The sequence below is a fragment of the Anomaloglossus baeobatrachus genome, chromosome 6, assembly GCF_048569485.1.
Source record: "Anomaloglossus baeobatrachus isolate aAnoBae1 chromosome 6, aAnoBae1.hap1, whole genome shotgun sequence".
In the NCBI taxonomy this organism is placed as follows: domain Eukaryota; kingdom Metazoa; phylum Chordata; class Amphibia; order Anura; family Aromobatidae; genus Anomaloglossus; species Anomaloglossus baeobatrachus.
In genome coordinates this window covers 399255560-399283195 of record NC_134358.1, presented here as the reverse complement: position 1 = coordinate 399283195, position 27636 = coordinate 399255560, and the positions used below count along the sequence as shown (strand labels likewise).

The 27636-nt window shown below is 44.7% G+C and overlaps 1 protein-coding gene across 1 annotated transcript in view; it reads left to right on the top strand.

Moving 5' to 3' along the window:
- EPDR1 (ependymin related 1) overlaps positions 1-27636 on the top strand; it is a 104396-nt gene that overhangs the window by 42658 nt on the left and 34102 nt on the right. The window contains exon 2 of the mRNA XM_075315125.1: positions 15902-16110. Within this exon, the coding sequence (XP_075171240.1) occupies positions 15902-16110 (209 nt within the window). The remainder of the gene's footprint in view (positions 1-15901; positions 16111-27636) is intronic.

Here is a 27636-nt window from a genome sequence, read left to right as displayed (position 1 = left end):
CTAGACAACCCACTGGTGTGCCTGAAAGGGAGTGGTGTGAGGTGTGGTTAGGATTTGAGTGCTGATGGAAGCAATACCAATAGTTAGGATCCCAGAACCATGGAGGGTGAGTTCTGCACCATGAGACACAGGGGTGCAGTTCCCTGTAACACCCTGATAGAGTCAGGGGCGTCACATATTCACTGGGAGAGCTAAGTGGCAAGCTAGTTTTATAGATTGTGTAGTTATGCACGCAACAATGTCAAGTATCTGTACTTTTTTTTCAATATTAAAGGACTTTTCAGGTGTGATATATAAAACCTAGTGTTATACAGGGACAGAACATCACACATCATCACTCTCCTATCTCTGCAGCCTATCAGCAACCCCTTTTCCTTCATACTGACTGAAGTAGGGGGATGGACATTTTAATGAGCTATATCTCAGCATTAGGCAAGGGTCACACTAGCATCGGATGCGATATGCTAATGTCACTCTACTCAAATAATTAATCACTTTCCTAATATAGATCCTAATCAGTAAAAGTTAGCTGCAATTATAAGCTCAGTGCAATATAATATATGGATGACTATGGAGTGGGCATAATAATATATGGAATACTATGGTTGGTGCATTATAATATATGGAGGACTATGGGGGTGTATTTTAATATATGAAGAACTATGTGGGCTGCGTTGTAATATATCGCCGACAACAGGGATGCATTACAATATTTTGTGGGCTATGGTGTGTACATTATAATATATGGAGGACTATGGGAATGCATTATAATATATCGAGGACTATGGGCTGGATTATACTGTATGGAGGAATATGGAGTATATAAAAAAATGTGGAGGATTAGGGGGTACATTATAATATAATGAAAACTAAAGGGTGCTTTACCCGCTAAGATAGCTAGCGATGTCGTGCGCGATAGCCCCCGCCCCCGTCGTTTGTGCGACATTTGGTGATCGCTGCCATAGCGAACATTATCGATACGGCAGCGTCACATGCACATACCTTGTCAGCGACGTCGCTGTGACCACCGAAAAATCCCTCCTTCAAGGGGGAGCTGCGTTCGGCGTCATAGCGACGTCACTGCGGCATCACTAAGCGGCCGTCCAATAGCAGAGGAGGGGCGGAGATGAGCGGGCGGAAAATCCCGCCCACCTCCTTCCTTCCTCATTGCCGGTGGATGCAGGTAAGGAGATGTTTGTCATTCCTGCGGTGTCTCACATAGCGATGTGTGATGCCGCAGGAACGATGAACAACATCCTACCTGCAGCAGCAATGATATTTTGAAAAGGAGCGACATGTCAACGATTTTTGATGCTTTTGCGATCGTTGATTGTTGCTCCTTTGTGTCACACGCTGCGATGTCGCTAACGGCGCCGGATGTGCATCACTAACGACGTGATCCAGACGATATATTGTTAGTGATGTTGCAGCGTGTAAAGCACCCTTAAGGAGTGCATTACAATATATGGAGAACTATGTGTGCATTATAATATATGAATGATTATGGGGTGTATTTTATAGTATAAAGAGAATATGGAGGGTGCATTATAATATATGGAAGACTGGATGGTGCATTATCATATGTGAAGAACTATGGGGTGCATTATACTATGTGGAGGACTATTGCGTATGCGTTATAATATATAGGACATCGTAGGGTTCATTATAATATATGGGGGACTATGGGGGTGCATTAAAATATATGGAGGACTATAGGAGTGCATTATACTATATGGAAGACTATGTGGGGTGCATAATACTATACGGAGGATTATGGGGTGCATTATACCATATGGAGTACTGTGAGGTGTATTATACTATATGGAGAATTATGAGGGGTACATTACAATATATGGTGGTATATGGGGTGCATTATAATATATGAAGGACTATTAGGTGTGCATTATAATACATGGATGACTATGGAGTGTGCTTTATCATATATGGAGGACTACGGGGGGGGGGATTATAATATGGGAAGGACTATGGGTGGTCCGTTATAATATATTAAGGAGACTATGGGCTGCATTATAATATAGGAAGAATTATGGGGGGATGCATTATAATATATAGAGGACAAATGGGGTGCATAATAAATGGAGGACTATGGGGTGCAATATACTATATGGAGGAATATGGGGCATATTATACTATATGGTGGAGGAGGACTATTATGAAAAAGCGACAAAACATAAAAAAAATCTAAAAGTGGTATCGCTGTAGTCATACTGACCCAAAGAATAAAGCAGTTTTTTCAGTTTTATACAGTGAACGGTGTAAAAAAAAACAATTTCTACATTGCTGTTTCTTCATGATTTTGCCTCACAAAAAGTGAAATAGAAGGTGATCAAAAAGTATTATGTAGCCCAAAGTAGTGCCAATAAAAACTGCAACTCATAGTGCAAAAAAAGCCGACTCTGTTGGCAGAAAAATAAAAAACTATATACTTCACAATTTGGTGGTGCAAAAAAACTTAATTTTGTAAAAAAAAACAAAAAAACTTTTTGTGTGATAGTAACCAAAACTAAAAAAAAACCTGTATAAATCTGTTTATCGCTGTAATCATACTGATCTGAGAAAAAAGACCGCCTTGTCAATTTATACTGCTACAAGATATAAGGCATAAAAGCTTTTAATTAAGCTAATCTTCATAATCTTCACCTGTTGTTGATTTGTTCATTCTGTCTCCCAAAGATCACAGTAAGGCGTCCCTCACATTTATACTGCGCTCTACGCTGAGTGCTTACCTTGGGGTTTGCATGTAAATTTCTGACATATATCATTCAGACAAAATTCCCAATGGACAAATCACTCTAATAAGGCAGAGAAAGTCATTTTGAACTCCCATCTGGCTTGTGGTTTAGCAGTTGCTATCTTTTTACATTTTTTTAGGCATACACAAAAACGGTCAACCACAGTTTTGTGCACCTTTGAAAAGGACACCGCAAAACAGAGACCAAACACAGTCCAGAGTATCACTGCTCCCTCATTAGTGAATGTATTTGTCAGGGTACTCACCTTAATCACATAATTAGGAGATGTATATGGAAACCCTAATGTAGATAAGCACAAGATAAATGTGAACTGATCCAATATGTTCTATACCCAAAATTGTCACCAATCGCATTCAACTCAACCCACAAAAAAACAAGTTCATATTCAGGTCTGTCATTTTTAATAGAAATATAGAGGGCTTCCTCATTACAGAGCACAAAGGCTCTGAAACAGCACTATGGCTCCCCCCCCTAAAAAGAAATAAAGTAAAATCTGCACTCCCAAATCCAAATGCCCTCCTCCCTTTTCGGCACCACAATGTTAATACACCACAGTTAACGTCCACATATTTGGCATTGTTGTAGTTAGGAGAGATCACTTAATTTACAGTGTGTGTCTCCAGAACCACGAGCTGAGTACAATGTACAGGCACTACAATGTACTAGGCACTACAAGGGCTTACAGTCATATGAAAAAGTTTGGGCACCCCTATTAATGTTAACCTTTTTTCTTTATAACAATTTGGGTTTTTGCAACAGCTATTTCAGTTTCATATATCTAATAACTGATGGACTGAATAATATTTCTGGATTGAAATGAGGTTTATTGTACTAACAGAAAATGTGCAATCCGCATTTAAACAAAATTTGACCGGTGCAAAAGTATGGGCATTCAACATAAACGTGACATTAATATTTTGTAGATCCTCCTTTTGCAAAAATAACAGCCTCTAGTCGCTTCCTGTAGCTTTTAATGAATTCCTGGATCCTGGATGAAGGTATATTTGACCATTCCTGTTTACAAAACAATTCCAGTTCATTTAAGTTTGATGGTCGCCGAGCATGGACAGCACACTTTAAATCATCCCACAGATTTTCAATGATATTCAGGTCTGGGGACTGGGATGGCCATTCCAGAACATTGTAATTGTTCCTCTGCATGAATGCCTGAGTAGATTTGGAGCGGTGTTTTGGATCATTGTCTTGCTGAAATATCCATTCCCTGCATAACATCAACTTCGTCACTGATTCTTGCACATTATTGTCAAGAATCTGCTGATACTGAGTTGAATCCATGCAACCCTCAACTTTAACAAGATTCCCGGTGCCGGCATTGGCCACACAGCCCCAAAGCATGATGGAACCTCCACCAAATTTTACTGTGGGTAGCAAGTGCTTTTCTTGGAATGCCGTGTTTTTTTGCCTCCGTGCATAACGACTTTTTGTATGACCAAACAACTCAATCTTTGTTTCATCAGTCCACAGGACCTTCTTCCAAAATGTAACTGGCTTGTCCAAATATGCTTTTGCATACTTCAGGCGACTCTGTTTGTGGCGTGCTTGCAGAAACGGCTTCTTTCGCATCACTCTCCCATACAGCTTCTCCTTTTGCAACGTGCGCTGTATTGTTAACCGATGCACATTGACACCATGTGCAGCAAGATGATGCTGCAGGTCTTTGGAGGTGTTCTGTGGATTGTCCTTGACTGTTCTCACCATTCTTCTCTGCCTTTCTGATATTTTTCTTGGCCTGCCACTTCTGGGCTTAACAAGAACTGTACCTGTGTTCTTCCATTTCCTTACTATGTTCCTCACAGTGGAAACTGACAGTTTAAATCTCTGAGACAATTTTTTATATCCTTCCCCTGAACAACTATGTTGAATAATCTTTGTTTTCAGATCATTTGAGAGTTGTTTTGAGGAGCCCATGATGCCACTCTTCATAGGAGATTCAAATAGGAGAACAACGTGCAAGTGGCCACCTTAAATACCTTTTCTCGTGATTGGATACACCTGCCTATGAAGTTCAAAGCTCAATGAGGTTACAAAACCAATTTAGTGCTTTAGTAAGTCAGTAAAAAGTAGTTCACAAAGGCAGGGAACCTGTGGAAAAAAAGCGCATAGGGTCTTACCCTGATAAACAGGGGGTATAATGACGAGTAATCCTACTCACCGATTAAGGTTGTGAAAGGCACAACTCCTGTAACCGCATATATGGATCAACGGCAGCAGTACCCCGATTGGCAGATAACAGAGAGAGATAGTGGAGAGGGGCTTTAGAAAACCGCGCCAGAGATCCCAGATGTAAGCTTGAATCAATGTATTTTTTATTTCGGCATAGGTCTACGCGTTTCAGGAGTCTCAGCTCCCTTCCTCAGGACCAGCAAGCACAAGATACATCAAATTTGATGTATCTTGTGCTTGCTGGTCCTGAGGAAGGGAGCTGAGACTCCTGAAACGCGTAGACCTATGCCGAAATAAAAAATACATTGATTCAAGCTTACATCTGGGATCTCTGGCGCGGTTTTCTAAAGCCCCTCTCCACTATCTCTCTCTGTTATCAGTAAAAAGTAGTTAGGAGTGTTCAAATCAAGAAATTGATAAGGGTGCCCATACTTTTGCACCGGTCAAATTTTGTTTAAATTTGGACTGCACATTTTCTGTTAGTACAATAAACCTCATTTCAATCCAGAAATATTACTCAGTCCATCAGTTATTAGATATATGAAACTGAAATAGCTGTTGCAAAAACCCAAATTGTTTTAAAGAAAAAAGGTTAACATTAATAGGGGTGCCCAAACTTTTTCATATGACTGTATTTGCAATTTTTAATAACATTCACTGCGTTTGCCTCCATGGGTGTTTTCCAGAGACAAAATCGTCACTACACCAGTAAATGAACTCACAGAGGGGTGTAATTTCCAAAATGTGGTCACTTGAGAGGGTTTCTGTTTCTGCTATTCTGTCACTTAGGGGCTCTGCAAATGGAATACGCAAACTATTGCTGGAAAATCTGTGTTCCAAATATCAAATGGCTCTCCTTCCCTCCCAAGCACTGTGGTGCGAGCAAACAGTATTGTCACATGTGGGGTATTGCCACATTTAGTAGAAATTGTGGTCCTTTTAAGGGCCTTTTTTACCTATTCCCCTTGTGAAAACTGGTAATCTTGGGATAAAACAATATTTTAGTAGTAAAAAATGAATTATTTATTCTTCACTGCCCAATAATATAAAATTTTGTGACACAACTGTGGTGTCAATATACTCACTGCACCCCTACATGAATTTATTTAATGATGCCGTTTGTAAAATGGAGTCATGTGTGAGGGATTTCTGCTGTTCTGGCACCCCAGGGGCTATGTCAATGGGACATGGCACCTGCAAACTATTGCAGCAAATTCTGAAGTCCAATTTGGCGCTCCTTCCCTTTTGAACTTTGTATTGTGCCTCAAATGTAGTTTTTGACCACATATGGGGTATTGGCGAATTCATGAGAAATTGTTTATCAAATTGTGTGATTTATTTTCTCTTATTACCTTTTTTTGAAAATTAAAACTTTTGGGCCAAAGCAACATTTTAGTGGAAAATTGTTAATTTTTTCATTTTCACATCCCATTGTTATTTCCATGAATCACCTGAGGGTTAAAATTGCTCACTACATCCAAATTTGACATGGCATCTGCAATCTATTCCAGCCAAAATTATGCTCTAAACAGTAGTTTTCAACCACATGTGGGTTATCAATGTACTCAGGAGAACACACAAATTGTATGGTCCATTTTCTTCTGTTACTGTTGTGAAAATGAAAAAATGGGGTTCAAGCAACATTTTTGTGGTAAAAATGTATGTTTTCATTTTTATGGCTCAATGTTATAAATTTCTGTGAAGCACACATGTGTGCAAGGCGCTCACCACACCTCTAGGTACAATCTTTTAGGGGTGTAGTTTCCAAATTTGGGTCACTTTTGGGGAGTTTACACCATTTATGCACATCAGGGGCTCTCCAAACGTAACATGGCGTTCCCTATATATTTCAGCCACTTTTGCACTCCAAACTTCCAATAGCATTCCTTCCCTTCTGAGTCCTGTTGTGCACCCAAACAGTAGTTTTCCACAACATATGGGGTATCAGTATACTCAGAAGAACTTGAACAACAAATTCTATGAACTGTTTTCTCCAGTTACCCTTGTTAAAAGGAGACAAATGGGGTAAAGCAACATTTTTGTAGTAAAAATGTGTTTTTTAATTTCTATGACTCAATGTTTTAAAATTCTGTCAAGCACATGTAGGTGCAAGGTGATCACCACACATCTAGATAAATAACTTGAGGGGTCTATTTTCCAAAATGAGGTGACTTATGCGGTTTTTCCACTATTTAGGCACATCAGGGTCTCTGTAAACGCCACATAGCGGCTGCTATCTATTCCAACCAATTTTGGCATCCAAAGTTCAAATGGTGCTCCTTCCCTTCTGAGCCCTGCTGTAAGCCTCTAAGCCTTCCTAATGTGGGATGAAAATGTGAATAAAAATGTTAACCTTTTTCTTACCCTTTACTTACAGTTTAAAAAAAAAATAAACCTCTGATACATGTAGCTCGGGGATGAGCTACCTTTAACCAAGGGGGAATGTGACGACCTGGCCTAGCAGGTCGTCACAGGGTATTGTGCAATCTGCCCTTATGTACAGTACCCACCTCCTCCTTGGTTACGGGTCCCTGACCTTTGGTGTTGCCAAGAACAAGCTAATCAAAATCCTAGAAACACTCTGCACCACACCCACCAGACACACCAGTGGCTAGCCTGAAGGGAATAGGGTTGGCCACTTGGGGGGTTAGTTAAGGGGAGGTCAGGAGTGTCAGGAGACAGTGAGTTGAGTGGTGACTCTCGAGAGGAGAGGTCAGGAGCTGGGCTCCTTGAGACTACTAAGTGGCAGCAATGTCTGGGCCTGGTTGGAGCTGGACCCCGGTCGCAGGGGATCGTGACAAGTGGCACGGACTGTCAAGGAGGACAGTCGGCGGACCTGTGCCATCACCGGGCAGGGGCCAGGGCACGACGGGGTACGTGGACCCTAGGTCAGGAAGAAGCTTCAGGCGTCTTGACAATTTACCCAACGAGGACGGAGCCTTCAAGATCCATTCTCCACCTGCTCCAAAATCGGGGTACTAGCGCAATGAGGGGGATAGGACTTTCCCACTACATAGTCCAGAAAATCTTAAGCCTTAGCCATACTGGTGAGAGGGACCCGATTTAGTTTTATGCTAAAGGGACCAGTTAGAAGAAAGGGTGCCAAGGAAAAGGTCACAGGCTAACAGGCAACACCAACGGGCACGGGATCCAGGCGTGCTCCCTCTAAATGGCAGCGGTGTCAAGAACTTTGGTTTACCTAAGTTGTCGGTGTCAGCGTTATTGGACTGAGTGAGTACATAGTGACCCTTACAGTCCCAACGGCACCTCCCCGTCTATATCACCGAGTCCCGAAGCATCCCCTCCTACCCGTGGAGGGGTTAAACACCTGGCTGCCCATATCAGCGCCAACGGGTACTCCCAATCGCAGCAGTGGTACTCCACCTTACCACACACCACGGGTGGCGTCACAAACTTTCCACACGCATCCCCTGTAAATACTCCCCTTTTATTCCAAGTGGCCACGTGACCCCGACCCTCGGGTCCGGAGACCCCTCGAGCGACTGCGGATCCGGATCCGAGTAGCCTGGCTGCTGACGCGGGGGCGGCACATGTGCATGCATTGCTCCTACTATTGTACAATTGCATGCCTGTTCTTAACTAAAAGCTGTCTCTTTTATGTCTGTACGCAATTCAATAGGCAAGACAGCAGGATCAGAGCGACAATGAATCACTCCCTATTCATGTCTTCAGGTCTCTGCAGCTAAAGATAGGTTAGTTGACAACAGGCAGTCTCAGGCTGACACTTGAGTGTTTTACAATACAGGATTATATTTAAATAAAATGATTTCCAGATTTCCTATTTCCCACATAATCTATCAAAAAAAGTGCAAAGACTATTTTATTATGAGAATACCACTTTAAGTTTTCCAAACTACATATCTTTTATGTTACAAAATAAATAGAAATCATAGGTGCATCCTAAAAACGAAAACATTATACATTCCTCAATAGAGATAAGCGACCACCCCGAACTGTAAAGTTCGGTGTTATACTGACACAGCTTTGTTAATGCTGACCACTAGTGTGAGCACAGACATACGAGGTGCTCGGCCCAGTGAGAACCATTTGCCGTGCTAGAATGGCTCGCACTGGTGTAAAATCAATTTTATCAGATGTACTGTGCACAAAAAAAAGAAAATAATATGAAAAAACACCACCCTCCCTCCCCTGGATGTGCTCTGTTTATGGTTGGCAGCATGTAGGTGACGAGCCTACCTGACAGTGACTTCCATTGGGGTTCAGGTCAAGTCCGGGTCCAAACCAAACTTTATCTAAAGTCTGGCTGCACCTGCTGAACCGAACTTCCATGGGTCCGTTCATCCCTACTCCTCAACATTAAAATTGCAAAACCAAGAAGGAAATGCTGTAGAAGGATCGAGTATGCAGGATGGACAGACATGTTCATGATTTGGGGACTATGAAAAAAATGGAAATAGAATTTTCAAAACATCTCGATTTAATCAGCATAGAGTAGGAGCTCTAGAAGCTGATATACACATGCGAAATCCCAATAACACCATCTTAAATAAATCCCAAACTGCCTATAAAAATAGGCCTAATAATGTTATCAATGGTTGTCTGAGGATTGTTCTACTATTCTGATTGCCCTGGGACACACAAATCATTAAGGCCCGCTGTGAACAATCTACATGGGCTAAACTTGCTACCATTGTCTATAGTGTTTCCAGACTTGTCTTTTCATCTTGCACATTATTTTTTTCACAAGGAGCTGCCAGTAGTGGATCTTGATGATTTGTGTGCCCAGGGCAGAAAAATTCCTCAAACAACCAGTAATAACCTACAGTAATATACAACATGTAAAAGAGTGTACGGTAAGTATGTTTATTTTCTGTTTGGTGCTCATACTTCATGCTGAATAAATTGAAATATTTTGAAAAGGTTGTTTCCGTTTTTGCATAATTTACATATGGTATCATTAACGCTATTAATCCTGTGATTTCCAAAATTCCACGACTTTTCCTTCTTGGTGATACAATTTGAATGTTTAGGAGTGTGGGATAAGCAGAACTTAAAAAATACAGTTTATTATTTTTTATAACGTTGTTTTTTTTTTAATTCACTAGTATCTGCAGCATATAGATATATTTCTAACCATCCATAGTGTGGGAAAAGGAAAGCGATCAGGCAGAGGAGAGGGAGAGGCTAGACTGTCTGGATTCCTGGACTCATTTCTATAAAGGGTTTTGAAGAATAAAAAGAGACTGTAGGAAATTTGAAATAAATAAAACAAGGATAAAGGCACAAGAAAATTACAAAATTGCTTAGTTCAATTGAAGGACACTATCCTTAAACTGATATATTTGATATTTGACTGAGTGAAGTTAAAGCTTGCTCCGTGCTACATTAGCCTTAGGAAGAGCTGCTATTATGTTCAGAAACCACAGCAATGTGTGGCTATAGCCTTTCATGGCAGAATATGCACTTTTTCCACTAGGAGATTTCAGAGTATGCATTAATAGCTATGGTTGAGTGTTTTGGTAATTGATCTTGATGGATGACACAAAGTAGCTGTTAAGATAATTGAAAGAGCATGTTCAGCTGCACTGCAGTTGGATTTCTTGTATGTATAAACAATGGAGCAGATTTATTAATACTGTCCATAGCATACACAGTGTAAAACTAGATATGCTGTAGAAGCACCAAAATGAACACCATGGAGTATGGTCTAATTTAGTATTTGCTAGTGCCTTGTTTTCAGTATACGTTGTACTCTAGTAACAATTCTAGCACATTTTATAAATGCACTTAGCCTTGCCTACTTGTCTAGACATTTTTTAAGTGGAGGGCAAATACAGTCTAATTAAAGGTGGCGCATGGCATGTGTGACAATTTTTTACCTTAGTTTTGGACAGAATTCTGGCACACTTTGAATAGTATTTCTGCCCCAAAGGCATTTATCACTGATCTATGTTAAATGTATATTTAGGAAAGGTCCAGTGACATAAGGGTCATTAAACTTTCCCAAGAGTTCCTCCTCCTCCTGCTTACCAGTGTAGGCAGAGACAGGCACTGTTCGCCATGGTGCAATCTCAGAACCACTGATGCTCCCTCTACATTTCTAGTACAATAATAACCTCAGCACTCAAATGGACAAGAGAAGATCTGAGAATTTTGAAAATTTTTCATTTGATAAACTGCAAAAAAGTGCACAAAAGGTATAGCAAACCCGACGTTTCGGCTTTACAAGCCTTTCTCGAGGTTTTGCATGGAAGCAAAGAGGAGACACGAGTCACAGGCAAACCTCCAAGTAAAATAATTTTAGAGGTGCCACATTTTTGCAGTACAGAACATTCAGCCAGGGATCATGAAATACAGTTTTGGGGAAATAGTGCCACTGCTGGTGAGAGCCTGGGGAGGAGGAGACGTCCTGGTGAGGCAGTGGTGGCAATGGAGATAGTGGCGTAAGCTTCGTGTATCCTCTTTCTTTCCACGCAAAACCTCGAGAAAGGCTTGTAAAGCCGAAACGTTGGGTTTGCTATACCTTTTGTGCACTTTTTTGCAGTTTATCAAATTAAAAATTTTCAAAATTCTCAGATCTTTTCTTGTCCATTTGAGTGCTGAGGTTATTATTGTACTATATTTGTTTACATCAATAGCACCTACCTACTGAGTGGTAGAGCCTGATTTACCTTATTTCCCTCTACATTTCTGTCAGTATCCAACTATAAGCTTCCATGTTGATGCTGGGTCCCACCAGCTTGTCTCCTGCCTTCAACCACTGTATTCTCCATGTTTCTTCTAGTACCTGCTACCATGTGCCAGCAAAAGTATTCACTGCCACTATCACCAAACTCATAGTTCTCCAGTAAGGCTGATGTACTGTTAATATGCTCTTTAAAGGACCATGAAAAGTCAGAGCAGCTTCCTAGATTCAATAATTGATATCCACCCCTACCCTTCTCCCTGTGTAGCTGATTTGGGACTCCGGTATATTCTCTACCACCAAAGCACCCTAAGCTCTGGAATGTTGCTATCAAGAGGAGAAGGGGTGTATAATGACATATACCACTGTATAACTGTACTGTTAAATATGACACAACTTTATGTCCAAACATACCTCCGAAATAAGTGTGGTGTGTACATGAACCTATTCAGTTTTAAGTCTAATAAAACAACATAATACATTGAAATATATCAAACGTGTGATATAAATAACTATTTCTGCCTATTTTCATTTCTGTATCCTACTGCTATTGGAACTCTAAACTTGAGATATGAAGGAATAAACAAAGGCAGTATTTACAATCCCCTTTATGTTCAATGTCCGTTATAATGTAATTTCTGACAGGGAAAAGGGAAAGAAAAAAAGGGTAAGAAAATGGAAACTTGTCATGCAATGATTTCAAATAGCTGCAAATATCTGATTGCACTAATTTCGCCCATAGTGAAATAAAGCTTGGGAAATGTGTCCTCAACGATCTCATGTGTTAAGGCCCCGTCACACTAAGCAACATCGCTAGCAACATCGCTGCTAACGAACAACTTTTGTGACGTTGCTAGCGATGTTGCTGTGTGTGACATCCAGCAACAACCTGGCCCCTGCTGTGAGGTCGTTGGTTGTTGCTGAATGTCCTGGGCCATTTTTTAGTTGTTGCTGTCCCGCTGTGAAGCACAGATCGCTGTGTGTGACAGCGAGACAGCAACAACTAAATGTGCAGGCAGCAGGAGCCGGCTTCTGCAGAGACTGGTAACCAATGTAAACATCGGGTAACCAAGAAGCCCTGTCCTTGGTTACCCGATATTTACCTTCGATACCAGCCTCTCTCACTGCCTGTGCTGCCGGCTCCTGCTCTGTGCACATGTAGCTAGCTGCAGGACACATCGGGTTAATTAACCTGATTTGTCCTGCAGCTAGGAGAGCAAGGAGCCAGCGCTAAGCAGTGTGCGCTGCTCCCTGCTCTGTGCACATTTAGCTGCAGCACACATCAGGTAATTAACCCGATGTGTGCTGTAACTAGGAGAGCAGGGAGCAGCGCTAAGCATTATGCGCTGCTCCCTGCTCTGTGCACATGTAGCTGCAGCATACATCAGGTAATTAACCCGATGTGTGCTGTACTAGGAGAGCAGGGAGCCAGCGCTCAGTGTGCGCTGCTCCCTGCTCTCTGCACGTGTAGCTCCGTGCAGTGGTAACCAAGGTAAATATCGGGTTGGTTACCGATATTTACCTTAGTTACCAAGCGCAGCATCTTCCACGCGGCGCTGGGGGCTTGTCACTGGTTGCTGGTGAGCTCACCAGCAACTCGTGTAGCCACGCTCCAGCGATCCCTGCCAGGTCAGGTTGCTGGTGGGATCGCTGGAGCGTCGCAGTGTGACAGCTCACCAGCAACCTCCTAGCAACTTACCAGCGATCCCTATCGTTGTTGGGATCGCTGGTAAGTTGCTTAGTGTGACGGTACCTTAAGTCTCAGGGGTTTGGGTAAATTCATCTTGAGTGGAAAGTAGGACAGTAGTTTAATGTCCAGACAAAAGGAAATGTTAATAGCATCAATAATGTGTCCTTAGGCTGCTTTCACACTTCCGTGTTTTTCCATCAGTTGCAATCCGTTTTGTGACTTATGCAACTGATCCATTGCAGATAGTGGTAAAACTTTACAGGGCACCAGGAAAATAGTGGTCTGACATGTATTTACATTGAAATACTGAAAAGACTTTTGTTTTGTTGTGATGTTCATTTTAATCAAATGTGTCCCTAAAGGGGGCTTTACACGCAACAAAATATCTAACTATATGTCGTCAGGGTTACGGAATTCGTGACTCACATCCGGCATCGTTAGCGACGTCGTTGCATGTAACAGCTCTGAGCGAGTGTTAATGATCAAAAATACTCACCTAATCGTTGATCGTTGACACGTCGTTCATTTTCAAAATCTCGTTGGTTGTTGTGGACGTAGGTTGTTCGTCGATCCTGAGGCAGCACACATCGCTACGTGTGACACCCCGGGAACGACGAACAACAGGTTACCTGCGTCCTCCGGCAACGAGTTGGACGTGTCGTTAATGCAGCTGGTCTCTGCGCCTCCGCTTCTATTGGTCGGCCGCTGTGTGACGTCACTTTGACTGCGCACAAACCTCCCCCTTAACGAAGAGGTTGTTCGCCGCCCACAGCAACGTCACTAGGAAGGTAAGTACGTGTGACGGGTGTTAGCGATATTGTGCGCCACGGGCAGCGATTTGTCCGTGATGCACAAACGACGGGGGTGGGTGCTTTCACGAGCAACATCGCTAGCAATGTCACTGCGTGTAAAGCAGCCTTAAGATGGAGCTACAGTCATGGACAAAACTGTTTTTCACCCTGGAAATTGTTCTAGAAAATGAATAGTTTCTTACAAAAATTTATCGAAGTTACACATTTTTTGTTATACACATGTTTATTTCTTTTGTGTGTATTGGAACAACCCAAAAAATACAGAGGACTATTTGGTAGATTCAACATAGTTTCACAAAAAAACCTAAAAATCGGCTTTGGCAACTTTCTAAATTTTTTGGTAAGTGCGTTTGTTTCAAGCATGTGATGCTCCTTCAAACTCACCTGTGGTAAGTAAGAGGTGTGGGCAATAGGAAAATCACACCATTAAACCACATAAAAAGGGGAGAAGTTGACTCAATCTTTGTATTGTGTGTCTGTGTGTGCCACACTAAGCATGAAGATAAGAGAAGAGTAGACTGACGTTTGAGGACTTCAGAAAAAAAATTGTTGGCAAATATCAACAAATCTCAAGGTTACGAGCCCATCTCCAGAGATTTTTTAGCAGATGATGGCACTGTCACGGTAGCTTAAGTGGGTCACTGGACCTTTAAACACTTCTCTCATGTTCACAACCATTGCCAACAGTGGGGAGTGGCACTAACGGAGAAGGTATGGCGATCCTATGGAGGTGGTTTCTGGGTGCAGGTGTTGGAGCACCGTGATGTTTGTGCAATTACAAGCAGCCAGACACAAGGGTGAACCTGCATTAACATTTTACTGAAGTGAATAATAGCATACAGTTGGTTTCTAAAAGGCAAAGTAGCGGAAGTTCACTGTATAGAGTACACTTGGTATTTTGCCAATGAAAGTAGGTGCCTTCTCCTTATGAAACAAGCAAATTGGATCTCTCTGGGTGGCTGGAGTACAGTTCTCCTCACATGCTATAGGAGGACATATAATGCACAGTCCAGGTAATGCTTTGCTGATGGAGGGACCTACATGTGTTGGCAACCCGAGGTGACACACTGGTGGTATGGATCTACTCACAGTTTTGATACTACCATTCTCTATTGCAGGGGGTAGGGCAGACAGAGTTTGTGGCATAGAAGTCACGTTACACTGGTTTTGGCTGGAAGCACATAGGAAACCAATATGCAGGAGAGCTCATGATCTGCTTTATCTCTCATGGCTGTAGGAAGCTTCATTCCTTTTTGGAGCTGCTTCTACGAAGGAAAATATGTCTCCTCATCATGGACTGGGATAGAGATTCTGGGAGCTTCTTCTTTGGCTCCTGACTAGACCTGTTTTATCCAGTTTAGTGGACGTGTCAGCTCTGAGGTGGAGACTACTCCCAGCCGTTTCCATAGCAGCTTGTTGTGAGGAGAATGAACACCTGACTTTCATACGCATACATTGACCAGTAGATGGCAGCAAAGTACATTTAACAATCCCCAGTGTACGCACAGCATAACACAATTACATACTGCCTGAATCACAGGGCACAAAGTAATCCTGGCACACTGGAACAGATCTACTGCCACACGATAACTGTTTAACTCAGCAGCAGTAGAATTGGTACCGGGATACCACAAAATGTGTAATTGCAATAATTTTCTGAGAGAAATACATCATTTTTCAGAACAATTTCAAGGGTGCCATGCCTGTGCATCATCCTAGAGTAAGTATAAACTGGGATCTAATAATAAACCAACATTTTTCTTTTATCATTTAGGTTCTTTGAATACATCTATCTTTATAAAGATGCTGTGATGTTCCAGATTGAGCAAGTTACAAAAATTTGTGTGAAAAATTCTTTGACTGACCCATGGGATCCATATGATATTCCAGACAATTCAACTTATGAAGACCAGTACTACATTGGAGGACCTGGTGATCAGATAACTGTCCAGGAATGGTCTGACAGGAAGCCAGCCAGAAAATGTAAGGTTCGATAAAATTGTGTTACTGATTTATTAATAAAGGAAAAACCTAATTATTTATTTATTTTCAATATAGCAATTCTACAAAGGTTTAGTGTACCCATTATCCTACACTATGTGGTAGGTCCCCATGTGGTGAAGCACAACTGCACTATATAATAATATACAAAGTGCAGATAGCAGCTGCCTCGGTCTTTCTTGACAGACTGCAGCTGTGAGGTTATGACTATAGCGCATATACTGTAACTGGTTCAGTAAATCACTGGAGCAAACCAGTGATTGGCTGCAGTGGTAACATGTACTTTATTACTTTTTTAATGTAATTGTGATGTCACGCTGCAGCCTGTCGATAGACTGCAGTAGCAAAGAGCTGGCACTTGGGCAGAAGAAGATGGGTAAATATTTGTTTGCTTTTTTTTAAACTGCTTAAGTTTTAGAGGTAAAAAATGTCTTTTGACAAACTCCTTAAAGTAACTCTACAGTGCCACTCGTCACTGGGTTGTAACTTGACCACCTTAACCAAATTAATTTGCTCCAGTTTCAGCCTGTGTATATAGCTATATCTATAGCTATATATATATATATATATATATATATATATATATATATATGAAAATTCCAAACAAATTATTATAAGCAGGTACTTCAACTCAAACATGATACATATAACCAAAAAGAGCATGAGTATATTATACCAATTCCATCAGTCAAACCAATTTATAATAAAATATTTAAGACAATCAAAAAGGCAGGCTAGCTCACCCTATTACATCAGGTGTATATATATATATATATATATATATATATATATATATGAACGCCTTGAATAAATGTTCTAACAATCAAAAACAGAAGGGAAACCTATCCCCATGTATTGATGATCACGATTAATGATAGATGATATCGATTACCCCTATATGCCAACAAACAAATCCTTAATATCTATACCCAAATAATATATATATCAATATTAGAACAAAGTCACAATCACTTTAATTATTACATCAGTGGTTAACATATATTTGGAAATATATAGCACCTTGAAATTAAACAAATCAATTCTTTGATAGATATAATAAACTATATATATTTCTTATAGTAACCCCTTCATGACCGGCCGAGTTTGTGCTTTTCGGGTTTTTTTCGCCATTCTTCTTCTTCTGAGAGATGTAACTTTTTTATTTTCAGTGAATATGGTCATGTGAGGGCTCGTTTTTTGTGAAATGAGCTGTACTTTTAAATTAAACCATGAGTTTTACCATATAGTGTCCTGGAAGACAGCAAAAAAATTCCAAATGTGGAAAAATTGCAACAAAAGTGCGATTGCACTATTGTTTGTGAGATATTTTATTCACTATATTTTATTCACTATATTGTAAAACTAATGTGTCAGTGTGATGCCTGAGATTTGTGCCAGTTTGTAGACACCAAACATGAATAGGTATACTTTTATCTAAAAGGTTAAAAAGAAGTTTGTCCGAAAAAAGTGGTGTATATTTTGTGCCATTTTCCGCGACCCGAAGCATTTTCATTTTTTGGAATCTATGGCTCAGTGATGCTTATTTTTTGCGTCTTGAGCTGATGTTTTTAATGGTACCATTTTTGTGCAGATACTACTTTTTGATCACCTGTTATTGCATTTTGCTCAAAATTTGTGATGACCCATAAATGTAATTTTGGCATTTGGAATTTTTTTGCTGCTACGTCATTTACCGATCAGATTAATTGATTTTATATTTTGATAGATCAGGCATTTCTGAACGCGGTGATACTGTCAGGGCCAGGTGGACGGGCAGACCCAGGAGGTGGATCCACTGGGCCGAACTCCTAGATGTTGGTAAGGGGTCCGGTAGCTGGAGCACTATAGACAGCAGAACAGTCCGTGCACACGAGGATAACGGAGAAGTCCCTGGGACCACGGAGTCACTGGTGGTAGTCCGGGTGACGCAGCTCAGGTTCGGAAGCCGAGATGATGTCAAGCGGGGTCCGGAACCTTTGGAGCGAGATGACGGGTCACCGCAGGGATCCGAGATGGTACGGACTGTCAGGATGGCAGATGGACAGCGTTCGGGGTTCGGGATTCGGTCAGGACCGGATGGCGAGGCAGGCACGGCTCTCCAAGAGAGATAGGTGAGTATATCACAAAAACACCAGGAGACCTGACTCCTAGCTTAGGAAACACGAAGATCAGGCCCCGCCCCCTTGGACAATAAACCCCTTTATACCCTGTACCTGTTTTGCATCATTTCCTGTTAATGGACGCTGGCCCTTTAAGAAAGGGTCAGTGACCGCGCGCGCGCCCTAATGCGCATGCGCGCGGCCCGGGTGCCAGAAGCCAGGGAAGGAAGCTGAGAGGAGGACGCAGGGGAGCCGGCCAGGACCTGGGAAGCCGTCGGGCGCCGGGATCGGAGACCAGGGGGCCTGGGAAGGACGGGCACCGGAGGCTGGAGAGCGGGGAGCGTGGCAGGTGAGCCGGGGAGCGGAGCTGAGGACCCGGGGAGCGGAGCAGAGGACCCGGGGAGGGGAGCCGAGGACCCGGGGAGCGTGACAGTACCCCCCCCCCCCACGCCCCCCTCCCCGCAACCGGGACATGAAGGCACGGATCAGAGGAGTGCCCACGTTCTCCCTGGGCTCCCAGGACCTATCCTCAGGACCATACCCCTCCCAGTCCACCAGGAAGAACTGTCGACCCCGTACGGTCTTCATGGCCACGATATCCCTTACCGCATAGATGTCGTCATCGGCAATAGGTGGAGGAGCCGGACTGGCAGCAGCGGAGAAGGGACCAAGGACAACCGGCTTGAGCAGGGAGACGTGGAATGAGTTGGGTATCCTCATCGTGGCCGGGAGCTGTAGCTTGTAGGAGACCTCATTGATCTTGTTGAGGACTTTAAACGGCCCGATGTAGCGAGGACCCAGCTTGTATGATGGTATCTTCAAGCGGACGTACTTGGAAGCAAGCCAGACGAGATCTCCAGGAGAGAAACACGGAGGGTCCAGACGTCTCTTGTCTGCGTGTCGTTTCATCCGTAGGGAAGCACGCCCAAGGGACGCCTTGACAGAGTCCCAAATGGTTGCAAAGTCACGGGCTACAGTATCAGCAGCAGGGACATCCGAAGAAGGGGATACCGGCAATGGGACGGAGGGCTGGAGTCCGTAAACGACATGGAAGGGAGAGCTGGAGGACGACTCACTGATGTGGTGGTTATGGGAGAATTCAGCCCAAGGAAGACGCGTGGACCAGTCGTCGTGATGGGCGTTGACATAGTGACGTAAAAAAGAGGTCAAGATTTGATTGACCCTCTCCACTTGGCCATTAGACTAAGGATGGTATGCAGATGAAAAGTCCAGAGTCACTCCCAGATGTTTGCAGAGAGCCCTCCAGAAGCGGGAGGTGAACTGAGTTCCTCTGTTGGATACGATGTGTAATGGAAAGCCATGCAAGCGGAAGATGTGATGTATATAGGCATCCGCGAGTTCTTGAGCAGAGGGCAGTCCTGCCATAGGGACGAAATGAGCCATTTTAGAGAACCGATCCACCACGACCCATATGACTGTGTGCCCGGAGGACAATGGCAAGTCCGTAATAAAGTCCATCGCTATGTGTTGCCACGGAACTGAGGGTATCGGCAGAGGCAGAAGACGGCCATATGGCAGGTGTTTGGGCGTCTTGTTCCTGGCACAAGAGGAGCAGGCAGAGACAAAAGCAGCGACGTCCGTGCAAAGGGATGGCCACCAGTAGTGACGTACAATCGCACTCCAAGTTCTCTTCTGACCAGCATGACCGGCTGTTTTCGAGGCATGACCCCAGTGTAACACTTTTTGCCTGTCTGTCTCAGAGACATAGGTCTTCCCGGGCGGTATCTGGGCCAGGGTGACAGGGGCCACCGGAATGATTTTGCTAGGACAGATGATGGGTTGGGTAGTCTCTTCCTCCTGCTCCATGGGCATGAAAGACCTGGACAAGGCATCAGCGCGTACATTCTTGTCCGTGGGTCGGAAATGGAGCTGGAAATCAAACCTGGCAAAGAATAAGGACCACCTGGCTTGCCGTGGGTTCAGTCGCTGAGCAGACCGCAGGTATTCCAGGTTCTTGTGGTCCGTGTAAATGATCACGGGGTACACTGCTCCCTCTAGAAGGTAGCGCCATTCCTCCAGAGCCAGTTTGACTGCCAAGAGCTCTCGGTCACCGATGGTGTAGTTGCGTTCAGGCGCTGAGAAGCTCTTGGAGAAGAATCCGCAAGTCACCATCTTCCCGGAGGAGGACTTCTGCATGAGCACTGCTCCGGCTCCTGAGGAGGAGGCATCCACCTCCAGGGTGAACTGGTGGTTTAACTCCGGACGCTGGAGTACAGGAGAGGAGGCAAATGCCCGCTTCAGAGAGCCAAACGCGGCGTCGGCCGCCGGGGACCAGTCCTTGGGATTAGCCTCTTTCCTGGTCAAAGCGGAGAGAGGAGCAGTCAGAGCAGAGAAGTGAGGGATGAACTGGCGGTAGTAGTTGGCGAATCCCAGGAAGCGTTGGATTGCCTTCAGTCCAGAAGGAGGAGGCCAGTTGAGAATGGAGGAGACCTTCTTTGGATCCATCTGCAGTCCAGTATCAGAGATGATGTACCCCAGGAAGGGGAGAGAAGACTGCTCAAAGACACACTTCTCGTACTTGGCGTACAGGCGATTCTCTCTCAGTCTTTGTAGAACCAGTTATACGTTCTCTCTGTGGGTCTGGAGGTCCGGTGAGAAGACAAGGATGTCATCCAGATACACTACTACACAGACGTAAAGAAGGTCCCGGAAAACGTCGTTCACCAGTTCTTGAAAGACGGCTGGGGCGTTACACAGGCCGAAGGGCATCACGCAGTATTCATAGTGCCCATCGCGCGTATTGAACGCGGTCTTCCATTCGTCCCCAGAGTGGATGCGTACCAGATTGTAAGCACCCCGAAGATCCAGCTTGGTGAACACACGAGCTCCTCTAAGCCGGTCAAACAATTCGGGGATGAGCGGCAGAGGGTACTTGTTTTTTACGGTGATTTGATTCAAACCCCGGTAGTCTATGCATGGGCGTAAGTCGCCCTCTTTCTTCTTGACGAAGAAGAAACATGCTCCAGCAGGAGAGGAGGATCTCCGAATGAATCCCCTTGCCAGGCTCTCTGTGATGTAAGTAGACATGGCCCTTGTTTCGGCTGGAGACAATGGATATATCCGTCCTCGAGGTGGTGTTGTTCCAGGGAGCAGGTCGATGGCACAATCGTAAGGACGATGTGGCGGAAGTACCTCGGATTCCTTTTTATCAAAGACGTCTGCAAAGGACCAATAGGCCGAGGGCAGCCCCGGTAGGTTCTCTGGAACCGGAGGTCGTCGGATGGGTTGTATAGTCTTCAGGCACTTCTCATGGCACGAAGAGCCCCATCGGGTGATTTCGCCAGTGCCCCAGCTGACTGACGGTTCGTGTGTCCGTAACCAGGGAAGTCCCAGCAGGATCTGATGGGACATGTGTGGGAGGACGTAGAAAGCGATGTTCTCGGTGTGCAGGGCACCGATACGCAGTTCCACCGGCTTGGTGATCCAGGAGATGGTGTCAGAGAGGGGTCTCCCATCCACAGAGGCAATCACGAGGGGCTTGTCGAGTGGAGTAACAGGCACCTGGTACTTGTCCACCGTGGCCTGCTGGATGAAATTGCCTGCTGCCCCGGAATCGAGGTATGCCTCAGCCGTGAACCGCGTCTCTCCCGTTGTCACTTGCACAGTCCACGTAACCGGGTCTGAGAGAGTCCCAACACCTAGGGTGGCCTCTCCTACCAACCCTAGGCTTTGGAGTTTCCCGGCCTCTCTGGACAGGAGCGTAGCAGGTGTGTGTCCTCTCCGCAGTAAAAGCAGAGGCCCTTGGCGAGCCGCTCAGCTCGACGTAGTTCAGACTGCCGCACTCTGTCGATCTGCATGGGCTCGTGAATGGGAAGACCAGCTGTCGATGACTGAAGTACGGCGGGCTTCTGCGGAGGAGAGGAATGCCGTACCGGACGTCTCTCACGGGACACTTCCTTGGATCGCTCCTGAAAACGAATGTCCACTCGAGTCGCTAGGGCGATCAGGGCATCCAGGGTGGTCGGTACGTCACGACCCGCCAGCTCGTCTTTAATTCGCCCCGAGAGTCCTTCCCAAAAGGCGGCGGTTAGGGCCTCGTTGTTCCACCCGAGTTCGGAAGCCAAGGTGCGAAACCGGATGGCGTATTGGCCCACCGTCAGAGTCCCCTGACGTAACCGGAGAAGAGACGAAGCGGACGCGGAGGAGCGTCCGGGCTCATCAAAGGTGCCACGGAATGCCTGCAGGAACTCCTGGATGTTCGTGGTCACAGGATCCCCCTTCTCCCACAAGGGGTTCATCCACGCCAGTGCCTCACCCTCTAGATGGGACATGATGAAGGCGACCTTGGCTTGATCGGAGGCAAACAAATGCGGCAGCTGCGTGAAATGAAGGGAGCATTGGTTTAAGAATCCCCTGCAGGTCTTGGGGTCTCCGGCGTACCGGTGTGGTGAGGCCAAACGAAGTCTGGAAGTATCTGAAGATGTCGCCACGGGAGTTGGAGCCGTGGACTGACTAGTGGAAGCCCGGGATGCTGAAGACGTAACTGCCGCTTGTAGCGTGTTCAGGCGGGCGTCCACAGAAGACATGAATTGCAGCATGCGGGTCTGAGTCTCACGCTGGCGTTGGAGTTCCTCCTGTACGGCTGCTAGTGCTGCAGCGGGATCCATGGCCTGATCTTACTGTCAGGGCCAGGTGGACGGGCAGACCCAGGAGGTGGATCCACTGGGCCGAACTCCTAGATGTTGGTAAGGGGTCCGGTAGCTGGAGCACTATAGACAGCAGAACAGTCCGTGCACACGAGGATAACGGAGAAGTCCCTGGGACCACGGAGTCACTGGTGGTAGTCCGGGTGACGCAGCTCAGGTTCGGAAGCCGAGATGATGTCAAGCGGGGTCCGGAACCTTTGGAGCGAGATGACGGGTCACCGCAGGGATCCGAGATGGTACGGACTGTCAGGATGGCAGATGGACAGCGTTCGGGGTTCGGGATTCGGTCAGGACCGGATGGCGAGGCAGGCACGGCTCTACAAGAGAGATAGGTGAGTATATCACAAAAACACCAGGAGACCTGACTCCTAGCTTAGGAAACACGAAGATCAGGCCCCGCCCCCTTGGACAATAAACCCCTTTATACCCTGTACCTGTTTTGCATCATTTCCTGTTAATGGACGCTGGCCCTTTAAGAAAGGGTCAGTGACCGCGCGCGCGCCCTAATGCGCATGCGCGCGGCCCGGGTGCCAGAAGCCAGGGAAGGAAGCTGAGAGGAGGACGCAGGGGAGCCGGCCAGGACCTGGGAAGCCGTCGGGCGCCGGGATCGGAGACCAGGGGGCCTGGGAAGGACGGGCACCGGAGGCTGGAGAGCGGGGAGCGTGGCAGGTGAGCCGGGGAGCGGAGCTGAGGACCCGGGGAGCGGAGCAGAGGACCCGGGGAGGGGAGCCGAGGACCCGGGGAGTGTGACAGATACCAAATGTGTGTACATTTTTTTTTTTAACACTTTCATTTTTAATGAGGCAAATGGAGGATGATTTGAATTTTTATTTTGTTTTTTATTTTGTTTTAATTTTTAAAAATTTTAATAAACTTTTTTTTTTTTTTTTTTACTAGTACCCCTAGGGGGCTATAAGGATCAGCTGTCTGATTGCTCATTCATTTCTCCCGATCAGAGCAACACTGCTCAGACCGGCAGAAATGATCATCTCTTGTAACAGCCAGGACTCGGCTGTTTCTTACAGGACCTGAGTCATGTGAGCTACAGGAGTCATCACATGATCCTGTGCTACAATGACAACCACCAGATCCATGTGATCACGTCACATGACTTCCGGTATCGGCTTGCAAGTAAAGTTACATTTGAAGTAATCCTTGTAAATATTCCTCTTTTAAAAAGCGACCCCCCCCCACGGAACCAGGCACAGGGCATTACACCCGTGACACTTCCCAGTGAAACCAGACTTGGGACCGAGTACCCCATAGCCCTGGGGTGCGACATAAGCGCCGTTGTCGCTGCAACTACTACTGCAAAGTTCAGCTCATGCTGTCGACTGCTGAACTCGCTCAGTTTCCTTTTTCCTTAATTTCTCTGCCTGTAATTCTCTCATAAATCTTCTTTCCTTGACCTTGGCCAGCTTTTTGTCTAATGGTCTTATACTTCCACAATGAAATTTACCTCTTTGAGCAAGCAAATCATGGTCTTCCTGAAATTTTATAAGTTTCATGGCATCAGCATGAGAACTTTCAAACAAATCATTCAGTTTATTAACAATTTCCTTCTCCTTGAATTCTTGTTCACCGTTTAGCATTCTTCTTGAGACTCTTCCATTGACCAAACAGACTCTTCACCTTACTTATCACGTAATATTGTTGCCTTGTTGGGATTCTTGCTTTTTCCCAGAACTGAAGTACTTCTTTGGCTGTGACGTTTGCACTGGTACATGATGGTTGTGATTTTGTACAGTGCAGGAAATAAAACCTGGCCAACACCTGCCGATTAAAATCAAGACCGACTTCAAATTGCAGTCTAAGCGTAATGTGGTGAATTGGAGGGACAGCAGGCAGTAAGACAACTGCCTGCTGTCCCTCCAATTCATCACATTACTCTCACACTGCAATTTGAAGACGCCATTTTTTCTGACTACAGTGAGTAAACCTGTGGGAGGTCTAATTAGTAAACATAATAACACACTTCATTAGAGTTTGATACGTTGCTGCTAGGGATGAGGAAATGCCTGTGCATTCAGCTGTGCACCTTTTCCTTCGCCATTAGCAACCTATGCTAAAGACAGAGGGAGGGGCTACATCTGCAAAGTTTGTTGATTGGCTGCCCTTCTGACAGCGGCTAATGGATACAAAGTCGAATACACAGGGATTCGCTCATCCCTTGTTGCTGCAAATCAACCTAATATCACTCACCAACACTTGCAAATTAATGTTATAAATTAAAAAGCTCATACTGTATATAGGGGGTTATTTGAGGGCTCTTACTGCATATAGTGGTTTATGTAAAAACTCATAAGCGGGCTTTACATGCTACGAGAACGCTACAGCGATCTCGTTGGGGTCATGGATTTTGTGACGCACATCCGGCCGCTGTAGTGATCTCGTTTTGTGTGACTCCTAGGAGCGATTTTGGATCGTTGCCAAAACGTCCAAAATCGCTCCTCGTTGACATGGGGGTCCTCTCCCAATTATCGCTGCTGTCGCTGGGGCGAAGTTGATCCTCGTCCCTGCGGCAGCACACATCGCTACATGTGACGCCGCAGGAACGAGGAACCTCTCCTTACCTGCCACACGCCAGCAATGAGGAAGGAAGAAGGTGGGCGGGATGTTCGTCCCGCTCATCTCCGCCCCTCCGCTTTGATTGGGAGGCCGCTTAGTGACGTCGCTGTGATGCCGAGCGAACCGCCCCCTTAGAAAGCAGGTGGTTCGCCGGTGACAGCGATGTCGCCGAGCAGGTAAGTACGTGTAATGCTGCCATAGCAATAATGTTCGCTACGCAGCGATCTTCACATATCGGCATAACGATAGGGGCGGGTGCTATCACTCTCGCCATCGCTAGCATCGGCTAGCGATGTCGCAGCGTGTAAAGCCACCCTTACTCTATATAGGGGGCTATGTGGGGCTTATGCTGTATCTAGGGAAGATATTTGAAGGCTCATACTGTATATGGAAAGCTATGTGGAGGCTCATACTGTATAGAGGGGGCTATTGTAGGGCTCATACTGTATATGGGGGCTATGTGGGGGCTCATACTGTATAGAGGGGGCTATTGTAGGCCTCATGCTGTGTATGGGGGCTATGTGGGGGCTCATACTGTATATAGGGATTTCTGTGTGTGGACTCATACTGTACATAGGTGGCTGTGTGTGGGCTCATATGGTATATAGGAGGTGTCAGCATGCTTCTACTCAATATTAAGTGATATAATAATTTTATATTAATATTAATTCTATGTTAATATGAATTATTGAACAGAATTAATTTCACCATATTCATCCGCCTCTCCACAACAGTTATGGTCTCTCATGTGGCTCTTCTGGAAGATTAATTGCACACACCTACTCTATTATATATAGCACTATCTTATCTATAGCACTGTACATAATGGAAAACAAATTGTGCTCCTCTGTCTGGTCTTGCTTACAGGTCTACACCAGAGCACATATGTGTTAATCATGTGACCTATCACATGATCTTTCAAAGGGGATTACGTGACATGTCTTATGATACATCGGGTACTGGAGGGGGCCCCACACTTTCTAAACTGCCCAGGGCCCTGGCTACTCTTAATCCACCCCTGTTGCTGCATATTGCCACTGTGGCTGTGGGCCACATTCATGTGTTGGCACCTGAACTTCTTTCACAACCACTAATTGGACAACTCCTTTTCATTCTCCATGTTTGGCCCCATTAAAATAAAAAAGCTTATAATCACCTCTGGTGCCAACGCAGTACTAGCTTAATCATTGCTGGCTTCCCTCTACCTGCCTTCGGACATATGAGCAATGAACAGGAAGGGCGAACAGTGGCTGAACGATCACTTCCTGTTAAGTACTTAAGCTTGTTTTCTGCTGTTCTTATACCTCTATTTCTCTGACTAATTTAGGGGTATCCTTGGAAATTCCCTAAGTGAAATCCACTCTCCTTTGCTGGATGAAGAACGCACAGTCCCTTAGACGTCTTTTCCTGGTCTAGCCTTATGCAAAATCATTAATGACCTACAGGAAGTGCAGCCAAATTTGTTGTCACATTTGCATTAGTTTTCTCAAAAACTTACAATCCCAACAATGCTATTCTGTCATCATGATTAATATACCATTAAGTGGCATCACCTTCTTGGAAGATAACTCACAAGTGGTTATATTGCTTATATAGTTGAGTTGCCAAATATACTAGGAACCATTGGTCTTCTCTGTAGTGTTGTTGTAGAGCATTTGGATTTTAAACATTCTGAAAAACATTTTATCCATGAAAGGGTCTTATATTAACGTATATGCAATGCAATGGTTTCATCCTTGAGAAAGGGAACTTCCATAGTTACTCTTAGTGATTCAACCGTTGCTAAAATCAATTCATTTACTTCCAATGTCAGTGATCCCAAAGGCATAGCTAAATACTACTGGTGGATGTCGTGGAAAGTTGTTCAATATACTGAAATGTAGACAGTATGGGTCCCATGGGTAGTCTTCAAACCTTTGCTATGAATAGATTCACATACTACTCTGAGATACTAATCCAATTCATATTGTGCAAAGACTTTCTTATTTTCAGGTTTTTGTGTAATGTCTATACAGAGAGCCTTTCCCCCTGGTAAATGTGCACAGAGAGAAATGGAGAAACAGCTGTAAAGTGTCTGATCTATTTACCATGTTGAATGTGTGGGAACATACGATTTTGCCCAAAAACAAAATGGGTCATAAAAAGAATAAATATCATCGAAGACAGACACCTGT